The 13776-nt window shown below is 41.2% G+C and overlaps 1 protein-coding gene across 1 annotated transcript; it reads left to right on the top strand.

Moving 5' to 3' along the window:
- The first annotated feature begins 998 nt into the window (after positions 1-998).
- LOC129327682 (olfactory receptor 2T2-like) lies at positions 999-1793 on the top strand. Its single transcript, XM_054976436.1, has one exon. It carries the CDS (start codon positions 999-1001, stop codon positions 1791-1793), a length of 795 nt encoding a protein of 264 aa, XP_054832411.1.
- The last annotated feature ends 11983 nt before the right edge of the window (positions 1794-13776 follow it).

Below are 13776 nucleotides of genomic sequence, written 5' to 3' on the forward strand. Positions count from 1 at the left end.
AGGGAAGCCATTGAAATTCATAAGCATAAGCACAATTTCAACAGGAAAGAAGAGACTTTAAGAATGAATAGAGCATGGTTTCCAGTCCTGAAAAACACCAGGCTAACTAAATACTCTATACCCGACAATAGCCCTGCAGAGAAGATTAGCATATCAAGCACCAATCCATATGCAAAAGAACCTCCTCAGGATACTGTGGATGAAACTAGACATGATGGTGCCCAGGGGTCTGACCTGTGAATGCATCCACAATTTAAAAGCTATTTAAAAATGCTGATCAGCACCAAGCGTTCGAGGCATTTTAAAATTGCTTTAAAATGATGGTGCCCTGACCTGGATAGCCTAGGCAAGCCTGATCATGTCAGACTTCAGAAGCTAAGCAGGGTCAGCCTTGGTTAGTAATTGGATGGGAGACCTCCAATGAAGACCAGGGCTGCAGAGGCAGGCAATTGAAAACCACCTCTGTTAGTTTCTTGCCTTAAAGACCCCGCTAGGGGTTACCATAAGCCAGATGTGACTTGAGGATACTTTCTACCACCAAAATGGCAGTAGTAGTAGTCACAGGTCAGACCCATGGATGCTGTCATATCTAGTTTGGCTCTGAGCTCCTTGGAAGTGTTGGCAATATAGGATAAATAACTATATAAGTATAGCAGAGCAATTCAGAGAGCATAGCTAATTGTGTGTGTGTGCATGCTGATGAGGCAATAAACTCACACAGAGTCCACTTACTTCAGTCAAGGAAATAAGAGTCCTTTTATTTATGAAGTCAGGAGAGGAAAAGAAAGCATAACATTAGTGTACTTCTCTCTCTTCATATAATTTTATTCACTTTTCAGATTGAAGAAACTGGAAAGATGAATGCAACATCCTGGACAGAATTTGTTCTCCTGGGGTTTCTCAGCCAAACAAAAATAGCCACCTTTGCTTTTGCTGCAATCTTCCTTATGTTCATTATAGCTTTGCTTGGAAATAGTCTCCTACTGCTGATAATCCGGATGGACTCAGCTCTTCAAACCCCAATGTACTTTTTCCTCAGTCAGCTGTCCTTTATGGATATGTGCCAAGTCCTTGTTATTGTCCCCCAAACAGCAGTACATTTGGTAACGCAGAAAAAAACAATCACACTTTTTCAGTGTGCTGCCCAGATATTTTTCATGCTGAACATAGGAGGAGCAGAATGTCTCCTTCTAGCTATCATGTCTTATGATAGATATGTGGCCATCTGTAGGCCCCTGCAATATCCAGTTCTCATGAGAAAAAGATTCTGTTTATTTATGTCAGCAGGTGCCTGGGTCACACCTTTTCCATATGCCTTGATAAAAGCCATTTATTTACTACTTCTCTCATACTGTGGATCAAATGTGATGAACCATTTCTTCTGTGAATTTCCCATTCTGGTCAAGTTGTCGTGTTCAGATACATCCTTCTTTGAAAAGGTGTCACTGTTCCTTGGTGGCAATTTATTTCTTCTCTTTCCCTTTTCAGTCATTGTAGCCTCCTATGTATCCATCCTTTTGCAGATCATGAAGGCACACCGTTTGGCTGAAAGAAGCCACAAAGCACTGGACACCTGCTTGTCACATCTATGTGTGGTAACCATCTTCTATGGGTCAGCCATTTTGAGACACGTAAACCCATCATCCTCTTACCCTGGTGAACAAGTGCAGATTTTTTCTGCCTTGTGTACAATTGCCACATCCACAGTGAATCCTTTCATATACAGCCTGAGGAACCGGGATGTGTTAGCAGCATTAGGAAAACTGTTTAGGAAGCGGAAAGTACTGAAATGATTTCAAGGGAATGCTGAAAGATAACCTAGAAATTTGAAATACTGCAAAATGTCATTACAGGAAAACTTTTCTATTTCCTTGTGCTATGACCCCCCTTAGATCGTTATGCTCTAGTTCATAGATGTTGATGTCTTCCTCTAGTAGATGTGTTTCAGTTTGCTGGCTGCTTTTATAATGTGATCATCTTAAATAATATTATTTTTCTGTAAGCTTTAAATGCATTCCATATCATTGGTCAAAATTAACTTCAAAAGTAACATTATGCAAAAAAAATTAAATCTATTAATTCATGAACATCTCTCTGAAAAAGACAAATTCAAGTTGGAGCAGCTCTGGGATTTTTCCAAAGTAGGCATTATGTCTGTCTGTCTGTTTGTCTGTCTGTCTGACTGTCTGTATTTATAGTACACCTTTCTCACTGTAACTCAAGGTGGATTACACAGTGTAATGCATCTGACGAAGAGAACTGTGATTCTCGAAAGCTTATGCTACAGTAAAGTTGGTTAGTCTTAAAGGTGCTACTGGACTCTTTACTATTTTGCTACTACAGACTAACACGGCTGACTCCTCTGGATCTATGACAGTGTAAGTCAATATGATCACAAGCTGGTGTACTCGATAAAAATATAATATGATGTGGATTACAGAAATTTTAAAAGAAGTAGTTGATCCCAGTAATTGATGGGCAACCAATTGAGTGACAGCAGAGTGAGAGTAATATGGTTGTTCTGCCTAGCTCCTGATAATAATCGAGCTATGATGTTCTGCACCAATTAGATTCTCCAAGTTGACTTAGAGGGGAGACATATATAGAGTGCATTTCAGTAGTCTAATTTTGATGTTACCAGGGCTAGGATCCAAGTGGCCAAATCAGAAGTGTCAAGGTAGAGGTCATCTTTTAGGCTAAGCATGTCTGGTTTCTTTTTTTCCCATTCCTTTAGATATCAGAACAAATCTGATAGCCATTGCATGTTTTCCTAAAAGTCATTTGAAAAAACTACTTTTAAATTGATCTGCGATAAAATTTACCATCAACAGTTATCTCAGATTTTTCACTATCCTTGATGGTTCATATCAGAGATCACAGTTCAGCCCCTACAAATAAATATATCATCTAACGTAGCTAATTGACCCTTGCATGTATCTACAAAACAATTATATAAAAGGCTAGCAATGTATCCACTGAAAATGTCACTGAATTAATAAAATATTATATGGCAATATGGGATTAGTTGGTCACTGCACAGCCAAACAGGAAGTTTTGGGTTCCTTCCAAGATTGACCAAAAAGAAGCAGAGTTTTTCACCTACATCGCATTTCAGGAGATGAGAGAGGTCTTTTGTAAACTAGATCTGGTAATAAGTGCTGTATTAATTCTAATTAGGGAGATTACCAGGAGCAGCATGTTGACAAAAATGGAAGAAAACTGGTAAGACTTGAAAGCATCCAACAATGCAGAGAAGTTTACCCAAACCAGTATCTCATTTCTGACCATTCTGAGAGAGGTGATGAAGGGGTTTCAGTGAGGGCTATGTTGATCATTTTTGAATCTAGGCTTGACATTGCCAGCCCTCAGCTGAAAACGCCCAGGAGACTGGGTGGTGGGTAGGACTTACAGAAACAAAATTTCACAATGCAATCACATCATTTACAGCTGCATAACCGGAAATGATGTGACCACTTGGTGGCATGTTGTAGGGTTTACCTGAAACTCTGTGGTAAAACCATAGGATTTCAAGTAAACTCTAGAGTGTCCTGTAATGCAGTGTAATATCTTCCAGTTAAGCAGCTAGAAGTGACATCATGGCATTCTGCATAACCTGACCAGCTTATTTGAATCTCAGTGAGTCATGGGGAGTATGGCCAAGAAGCCTTACCTTTCTAGGAACACAATTTTTGTGTTGATGATGAGAATTGGGTGAGCACTGATATCCAGCAGGCTACCTTCAGTTAAGGTAACTGCTCTGAAGAATAGGGTAAACATTAATGAGCTGCAGATGTGGATTAGACATGGGCACGAAGAGCATTACGAATGAAAAAAACCCACAAACAGCCCGTTTGTCTGTTCACGAACAAGCCGTTTGTGAGGCTCCATTCTAAACGAACAAGTGGTCTTTGCAAGCCTCGTTTGTTGCCTTCGTCAGCCATTCGTCAAGCCAGACAATCTGGGGCCTTTCAATCAATTCCCCTGGCAACAGCAGGGACTGAATTCTGTCTGAACTCCTTCTGGCTGTCCTTCTGGCTTTAACCCTTCAAAGTACTTCCAGCAGAGAGTCCCGTTTTTGCCACTGTGAACAGAAAATGACAACAAAGGGGGAGACCCATGCAAAATGCTTTTGCCGGGGTGCAATCTCTCTGAAACTTGGGGGGTCTTTGGAGGACAGTGAGGACTATGTCCCCCTGCAAATTTGGTGGGTATTGGACATTGGGAAGTTCAGTTTGTAACCCCTCAAAGTAGCTTAGAATCATAGAATCATAGAATCATAGAGTTGGAAGGGGCCATACAGACCATCTAGCCAACCCCCTGCCCAGTGCAGGATCAGCCTAAAGCATCTCTGACAAGTATTCATCCAGCCTCTTCTTGAAAACTGCCAGTGAAGGGGAGCTCACCACCTCCCTAGGCAGCTGATTCCACTTTTGAACTACTCTGACTTTGAAAAAGTTTTTCCTAATATCCAGCCGGTACCTTTGTGCATGTAGTTTTAGCCCATTGCTTCGCGTCCTACCCTCTGCTGCCAACTGGAACAGCTCTTTGCCCTCCTCCAAATGACAGCCTTTCAAATATTTAAAGAGAGCAATCATGTCCCCCCTCAACCTCCTCTTCTCCAAACTAAACATTCCCAAGGCCCTCAGCCTTTCCTCGTAGGGCTCAGTCTCCAGACCCCTGATCATTCTTGTCGCTCTCCTCTGCACCCTCTCGATTTTGTCCACATCCTTTTTGAAGCGAGGCCTCCAGAACTGCACACAATACTCCAGGTGTGGCCTGACCAAGGCAGTATAGAGAGGGGCTATGATCTCCTGTGATTTCGACGCTATGGACCCTTTGATACAACCCAGGATTGAATTAGCCTTTTTTGCCACCGCATCACACTGACTGCTCATATTCAGTTTACAGTCCACTCTTACCCCAAGATCCCTTTTAAATTAATTTCACATATACTACTGCCAAGAAGTGTATCCCCCATCCAGTATTTGTACTTCTCATTTTTGTGGCCCAGATATAATACTGTGCACTTGTCTTTGTTGAATTGCATTCTATTTGCAGCTGCCTACTTCTCCAGAGTATTCAGGTCTTGTTGAGTTTTAATTCTATCTTCTTGGGTGTTTTCTACCGCTCCCAATTTGGTATCATCAGCAAATTTAATGAGCAGCCCTTCCACTCCTTCATCCAGATCATTGATAAAAATATTGAAAAGTACCGGGCCCAAAACCGAGCTCTGCGGCACCCCACTGGACACCTCCCTCCAATCTGATGCTTCTGCCAGAGAGTCCCATTTTTGCCACTGTGAAGAGAAAATGACAACAAAGGGAAGGACCCATGGCTCATGCCTTTCCTGGGGTGCAATCTCTCTGAAACTTGGGGGTCTTTGGAGGACAGTGAGGACTATTTCCCCTGCAAATTTGGTGGGTTTTGGACATTGGGAAGATCAGTTTGTAACCCCTCAAAGTAGCTTCCAGCAGAGAGTCCCGTTTTTGCCACTGTGAAGAGAAAATGACAGCAAGGGGGGGCACACATGGATCATGCCTTTTCCGTGGTGCAATCTCTCTGAAACTTGGGGGTCTTTGGAGGACAGTGAGGACTATGTCCCCTGCAAATTTTGGTGGTATTGGACATTGGGAAGGTCAGTTTGTGGAGTGTTTAAAGGGCCCTGCCCCTTGCATGTGGTAGGAAAGGGCCCTTTAAACTATCAGCTGGCAGGCGGCAGGGGGGAATTCCCCCTGCCACCTGCCAGCTGATAGTTTAACGGGATCTTTAAGGGGCCACGAACACAACGAACATGTTTGTAAACTGGGTCATGTTAGTTACTGTTAGTTGTATGTTGTTTGTGGATGGCAACAAACAACGAACAGCTTGTTCGGAGTTTTTTTTCCATTTGTGCCCATGTCTAATGTGGATTCACTATAACAATCATTTATTGCCTGGATTGTCTTGTTCACAGAGGAAAATTCTGTTGCAAGTAATTGCTGTAGCACAAAAATAGGACAATGTACGGATGCAGTCTAAGACTATGTAGCCAGAATTTGTTATATATCTCCTAAGGAAAACTTCCAAGTTATTTTGATTTCCATTTTTCTGTGTTTAAAGCATTGGGTTGCCTTCAGCAATCTGCTGGTCCAAGGATGACGGATGTTTACACAAGGCCTGCAGATCTTCCATACTTCCCCCTCCCTCTAGAAGCTATTTACAACTCTGGGAAAGCTGATTTCACACAGAGTAATAGCAGTATATGTTGCTGGGCTGCAATGAGGAGGGGGAATGGGGTAAAAACACTCCCTTCTCTCTTTTTCATCAGTTGCGGGGAGGCTGTCAAAAGTGGTAGGAAGGGTGATTTTGCCTCCTTCCTGTCCTTCCTGCCTATCGATTCAGGTCTTCTGACCCCTGGAACCAACTTCCCTGGGGTTGGAAGTGACTGTTTGAGGGAGGGGAAGTGGAGAAGATCCATGATCACCTGTGCTTTCTACTGATGGATTGCTGGATCCAACTCAATGAAAGTTACCCAAGATACCCATTATAAGATGTTTCCGAGCAAATTACTAATTTAGCTTTCAGGATGTTTTCCTCACAATTAACAAGAGTTACCAAAATAGAGCAACACAGTGCAACACATGGGACATGAAAAATAACATGGATTGCAACAGAGTTTGTTTCTGAACTGTAGGTTTTCCTTGGGGAGCTTAACCCCCCCCCCTTTATATATTATTTTGCTTTCTAACACTAAACTAGGAAAAATCTCCACTGTCTCTTCTCTGATGCATCTGATGAAGAGAACTGTGGTTCTCGAAAGCTTATGCTACAGTAAAGTTGGTTAGTCTTAAAGGTGCTACTGGACTCTTTTTGATTTTGGTACTACAGACTAACACGGCTAACTCCTCTGGATCTATGTCTCTTCTTTGAAAGATAGCCCAGCTGTTGAAAGCTTCTCGTGAACTCCTATTTTTATATTCAAGGAATTTCTTCAGAGTGTATGCACTAGTACACAGTACTGGCACCTTTGACACAGTACCAACACCTCTTTATGAGGTACCAGCACTTCTTAGGTACCTCTGGCATCCAGGACTTGTGCTGAGAGGGGAAAACATCATAAGCACTGGTGCCTTTTTTTAAAGAAAAAAAAAGCACTGGTTATATTTAGATTGTATTAACAGTATCGTTTAATGTATCCTTTTCCTGTGCCATGATCACTGATAGTAGAATGCATTCTAGTATTACAAATTTCGCCATGATCAGAGAAATAAAGAACTGCACAGCCCTTCCCATTTCTATGAAGTTGTTTAATAGATGTCTGAGGCCTCTAGCTTCATGTTCCAGAAATTCCTTTCTAGAGCAATAGAATTTCTTCCAGAGGGATGAATGCAAATTTCTCTTGAAAAGGTATGTTACTTTTAGTTTTTTCTCAGTCTTTTACTTTTCTTGGTCCAGAGTTTAAACACAAGCATTTTATGCAAATCCACTGCTATCAAATCAATCCAGAACCAATGTCATATTTAATCATTTTATATCACTCTGTTTTCTTTTTAATTGAACAGCAGGTTGAATTTTCAATAATGACTTGGGGGAATTTGCTTGAGATCATTTCTTTTAATATCATATCTTCATAATGGAGATACATAGAATTTAGCTAGTCAGTGCCAATTAACTAAGACTGACCATGTCCACATTGGCATTTCATCCATCCACCCACCCATCCGTCAGTTTGTCTACTTCATTTATACCCCTCCTTTCTCCTCAATGGTGACTAAAGCAGCATACACCATTCTCCTCTCCTTTGTTTATCCTCACAGCTACCCTATGAGGCACATTAGGCTGAGAAAGAGTGACTATCCCAAGGTCACATAGCAAACTTTTATGGCAGAATGGAGATCGAATCTAAGTTTCCCAGCTCCTAGTCCAACACTTTAACAACTACACCATGCTTGCTCTCAATGTGATAGTGTAAAAGCACAAAGAGACTTTGGAAGGACCCAATGGATCCCTTCTGCTAAATGAGGAACCATTCAGCTAGAGGAAGGAAATTTTTTCTCCAGTCAAAGACTGGTTAGTGGAAGGGCATTTTTGGATCCTATCATCTAGTTTTCTGCAAAATTAGTAAGACTTTTGTATAGGAGTTATTAATATTTTGAAAAATCTAAAATTTCATAACAAAACTACATTCTTTCTCAGTTCTGGCTGCTTTCATATATGTTGCATGATGCACTTTCAATGTACTTTATCAATAATTTGCAAGTGGATTTTCCTGTTTCCCATAAGGTAATCCCATCACAAATGATTTCTAAGGGTCACTGAAAGTGCATTATCCAATATATGTGAATAAAAACCTGGCAGATGAATGATTATATCTCCTCTGTTAGAAGTTTAGGAAACCCAGTTCCTATTCATTTCTAGTTTGCCATCTATCTATCTATCTATCTATCTATCTATCTATCTATCTATCTATCTATCTATCTATCTATCTATCTATCTATCTATCTATCTATCTATCTATCTATCTATCTATCTATCTATCTATCTATCTATCTATCTATCTATCTATCTATCTATCTATCTATCTATCTATCTATCTATCTATCTATCTATCTATCTATCTATCTATCATCTATCTATCATCTATCTATCTATCTATCTATCTATCTATCTATCTATCTATCTATCTATCTATCTATCTATCTATCTATCTATCTATCTATCTATCTATCTATCTATCTATCTATCTATTGCAACTGTGTTCTTCAGCCACTCTCCCATCTTTATCTTTCTCCTGCCTTTGTCAGCCCACCTGCCTACAATGTAAGAGTGAAAGAAAGAACTTCCCTTGTGAGAGGAATTACTTTGCACCCATATTTTTTTCACATTTCTGAGCTGCTTCCAACAGCAAATATTTTCTCTCTCTCTCTCTCTCACTCGCTCTTATTTTCCCCAGCCATCTACTGCTTCAAAGGGTGGACTCTGTGGAATTATATCTGAGGTCCTTTCCCTTCCCAAACCCTGCCATCTCCAGGCTTCATCCCCCCAATCTCCTGGAATTTCCCAACTTGGAAATGGCAACCCTACCCCCCCAGTAAGAACAGCAAGAGGAAATGGAAAGTTTTTCTTTCTATTTTACTGAGTAGTAGAATGAGCAGGAGTCCAGTAGCATCTATAAGACTAACAAAATTTGTGGTAGGGCATGAGCTTTCCTGAGTCAGAGCTGTGATTCATGAAAGAGACTCTTTCTCTTTTCTACTGCTACAGACAAACTAATATGGCTACTCATCTTTTACTGAGTAGTTTGTCTTAAATTTAGGTCAAGTATTGATTATCTTTTCAGGCTGATCTTGCACAATCTTTGCTCTTTCTCTCTGTCTCTTACTTATGCACATCCCTTTTTCTACCCCTTTCTCCAAAATTGGTACTCATTTTCAAGAGTTGCTTCTCTTTCTCCCTCTCTCTTTTAAATCCTGGAAAGGTATTCCTTCTCCACTCCCAGGCTCTCTTGGATTAAGTGGAGGATCTTAAATGCTTGGAAGAAAATATTCTTTTTAGTGATTTTTTAAAAAAGAATTCCAATGGAACTGCGGCATCCTCTCAAAAGTCTTTGCTTTTCTGCCTGCTCCTTTAACTGTCCTTTAACCCTGGATTCCAGAGTGTGATGCCTCTGGGGAAAGTTTGGGGTTTCTTGGTGGTCAGAGATTCATCTTTTGCTTTTGATGCATGGGGTGCAATTGTTTATGGGACAGGTGGGCCCCTCTGTGTGTGTATGTGCGCGTGCATGTGTGCTCTCTTGAGAATTGGGATGATGTGTTTGGGGTGAGGGAGTGAGAACTGGGGTGATGCCCAAGAGGCATACTGCTTGCTTTTCTGTGGGTCTCTCTAGATGATATGTTTCTGCATGGGCAAGCAGTGGTTTTAACATGCTCCATGCAGTCAAACATCAGCTGAAGGGAACTACTACTACTACTACTACTACTACTACTACTACTACTACTACTACTACTACTACTACTACTTTCTTCTTCTTCTTCTTCTAAAAAAACTCAAACAAGCTCAGAATGGCACCCCAAGGGGAGGGAGTGCATCTGCCTTCCCTCAAGACATTTTCTTTCGTGAAAACAGCACATGGGAGGGGGGAGATATTTTGCCAACTTTGTTGTTCCACATGGAGAATCGAAGCACAAATGCTCTACATGGAGCTACAAAATCAGTGAAAATGGCATTGTGGGAGAGCAGGAGCCTTTCCTCCCACTGTGGCACTGTTCTGAGCTTGTTTGAGCTCTCCTTTAAAAAAAAAAAAAGCAGTTCCCCTCAGTTGATGTGGGACTGCAGGGAGCACATTAAAACCTGTGCATGCCTATACAGAAACAGATTGTCTAGAGAGACCCTCAGTTTCCAGCATGCTGTACCCTGCCTCAAGCCCTAACTGATCTGGTTATATTAAAAGATCGGTGTGTGTGTGTGCGTGCAATTTCATTGCACCACAGCCAGAAATTATAACAGCTTATAGTTCGCTTGTCTCACTTAACGTATCTTTGCTTATTGTTGATTTATTGACTGCTTTTCTCACTGAGTTGTGATAAAACGTATCTTTTTATTGTCTGTTCATCTCACTGAAAACAGACTTATGAACCACTGACTCCTTAAGTTGTTCCATGGATTTTGAGTAATATAAATAAATGTACGTATACAAAAAAAATTTACAATATAAAAAGGACTGTTTTTTAACTCGCTCATTCTTTAGATATTATTTATTTATCTAAAATATTTCTGTGTTGCTTAGAAAATGAATAGGGTCTCCAAGGCAGTGAACATTCATGAGAATTTTTTAAGGGAAAAAAGAGCATTGCATGTGTGCATGTTTGCATGTACAAAAGAAAAATGTTGTTTGTGAATCAGTCCATAATGAGACAGAAGATATAAGGATTCATACATACATACACACACACACAAACAATGGCAGAGAAACTGTTGTTTTGGGGTTGTTGTGTATGATGCTCTGAGAAATAAACACCACCACCACCACAATCAATTCATTCTAGGCTATTCCTTGTTATTGTCATAGTTATTTCTAATTCCATTAACTGTTTTCAGGAGAAGAAAGCTGAACATGAGTGGAAATATTCAATACTTGATTCAGCCACTGCTATTATTCACCTTGCAACTTTGCTACCCCCGCTGCTATCCAGTGACTTAGGCAGTGTGATTTCATAGTCAAGAGTTTTGGTCAGGGAAAACTGAATCCAGGACCCCTCTCTTTGCAGGAACTCACATTACTTGTTTTCTTTGCTAATCTTTGCCACAGAATTATTGTGAGGATACAATGAGCCGTACCATGTATGCTACTCTGAGGCTCAAACTAGATGTGATGGTGCCCACAAGTCTGAGCTATGGATGTCATTGCCATTTTAAAGCTATTTAAAGCTGCTGATTAGGACTGAGCCCTTGTGGTATTTTTTAATTGCTTTAAAATGGTGGTGATGATGTCCCCTGGTCATACTGTCTCATCTGGTTTGGCTCTGAGTTCCTTGGGGAAAAGGATAGGATAATAATGAAATGCATAAATCAGGGGTGGAGAGAAAAGAAAGTATAACATTTGTGTACATCTTTCTCTTCAAACCATTTCACTCTTTTTTCAGACTGAAGAAAGCCAAATGAAGCAGAAACTGGAAAGATGAATGCAACATCCCGGACAGAGTTTGTTCTCCTGGGGTTTCTCAGCCAAACAAAAATAGCCACCTTTGCTTTTGCTGCAATCTTCCTTATGTTCATTATAGCTTTGTTTGGAAACAGTCTCCTTCTGTTGGTAATACGAGTGGACTCAGCTCTTCAAACCCCAATGTACTTTTTCCTCAGTCAGCTGTCCTTTATGGATATGTGCCAAGTCCTTGTTATTGTCCCCCAAACAGCAGTACATTTGGTAACACAGAAAAAAACAATCACACTTTTTCAGTGTGCTGCCCAGATATTTTTCTTGCTGAACATAGGAGCAGCAGAAGGTCTCCTTCTAGCTATCATGTCTTATGATAGATATGTGGCCATCTGTAGGCCCCTGCAATATCCAGTTCTCTTGAGAAAGAGAAACTGCTTATTTATGTCAGCAGGTGCCTGGGTCATGCCTTTTCCATATGTCTTGATAAAAGCCATTTATTTACTACTTCTGTCATACTGTGGATCAAATGTGATGAACCATTTCTTCTGTGAATTCCACATTTTGGTCAAATTGTCATGCTCAGATACATCCTTCTTTGAAAAGGTGTCACTGTTCCTTGGTGGCAATTTATTTCTTCTCTTTCCCTTTTCAGTCATTGTGGCCTCCTATATATCCATCCTTCTGCAGATCATGAAGGGACACCGCTTGGCTGAAAAAAGCCACAAAGCACTGAATACCTGCTTGTCTCATCTGTGTGTGGTGACCATCTTCTATGCGTCAGCCATTTTGAGACACGTAAAGCCATCATCCTCTTACCCTGGTGAACAAGTGCAGATTTTTTCTGCCTTGTGTACAATTGCCACATCCACAGTGAATCCTTTCATATACAGCCTGAGGAACCGGGATGTGTTAGCAGCATTAGGAAAACTGTTTAGGAAGTGGAAAGTACTGAAATGATATCCAGGAAAAGACAATACAGGATGTTTATTTTATCTAAGGCCCCACCTTTTTTTGAATTGGAGCTTGCAATCTCATGAAAACATTTCTGTTTTCATATCCTGCAGTCCCTTTAGATCATTAAACTCCAGTTCATAGCTGTTGAGGTCTTCCTCTGGTAGATCTGTCTCAGAATGCTGGCCAGCTTTATTGTGTGATCATTTAAAATAAATATTCCTTTTATGTAAGCTTTAAATGTATTCCATATCATTGGTCAAAACTAACTTCAGAGGTAACATATTGCAGAAAAATTCATCAATATTTAAATTTATATATTTATTTCTACCCCATCTTTCTCACTACGATTCAAGGCAGATTACACAGTGTAAGTCAATATGATCAACTAGCAACAAAGCCCGTTGTGGGAAAAAATATAACGGGCTCTAGAAAGGGGAGGGAAGGGTGGGCAGGCAGGCATTCCCTCCTTCTCCATCACTAATCCTGGCTGGATAAAGGCAGGGGGGTGGGCATTGCCACCTGCCCTGCACCTGATCCCAGCTGGGTGATAGCAGGGGGCAGGCATTGCTTCCTGCTCTGCTCCTGATCTTGGCAGGTTATGGGAGGGAGTGGGCATTTCCATCTGCTTTGCTTTTAATCTGAGCTGGTGAAGAGGGGATGGGCATTGCCACCTGCTCCACTCCTGATCCCAGCTGGGTGATGGTGGGGGGCAGGCATTGCTACCTGCTTTTCTCCTGATCCCAGCTGAGTGAAGGCAGGGGGTGGGCATTGCTTCCTGCTCCGTGCCTGATCCCAGTCAGGTGAAGGTGAGACGGGCATTGCCACTTGCTTTGCTCCTGATCTCAGTTGGGTGAAGACAGGGGATGGGCATTGCCAACTGCTTTGCTCCTGATCCCCACTGAGTTAAGATGGGGGCTAGGTGGGCATTGCCACCTGCTCCACTCCTGATCCCAGCTGGGTGAAGGTGGGGGGAAGGCCTTTTATATAGTAGGATGACTGGAGCATTCAGTAAACAATACAATAGGTTATAGATTGCAGAAATTTGAAAACATGCAGAAATCTGATACAGAGCTGAAACCATGCTGAAACAGAACACAGGCAATTTTACATAACATATAGCAGAACACTGGGGTGGGGTGGGGGACAGTTACGTGACTTTAATGAATGGGAAGCAGTTGGTGAGTACA

Source organism: Eublepharis macularius, chromosome 4 (genome assembly GCF_028583425.1).
Source record: "Eublepharis macularius isolate TG4126 chromosome 4, MPM_Emac_v1.0, whole genome shotgun sequence".
NCBI lineage: Eukaryota > Metazoa > Chordata > Lepidosauria > Squamata > Eublepharidae > Eublepharis > Eublepharis macularius.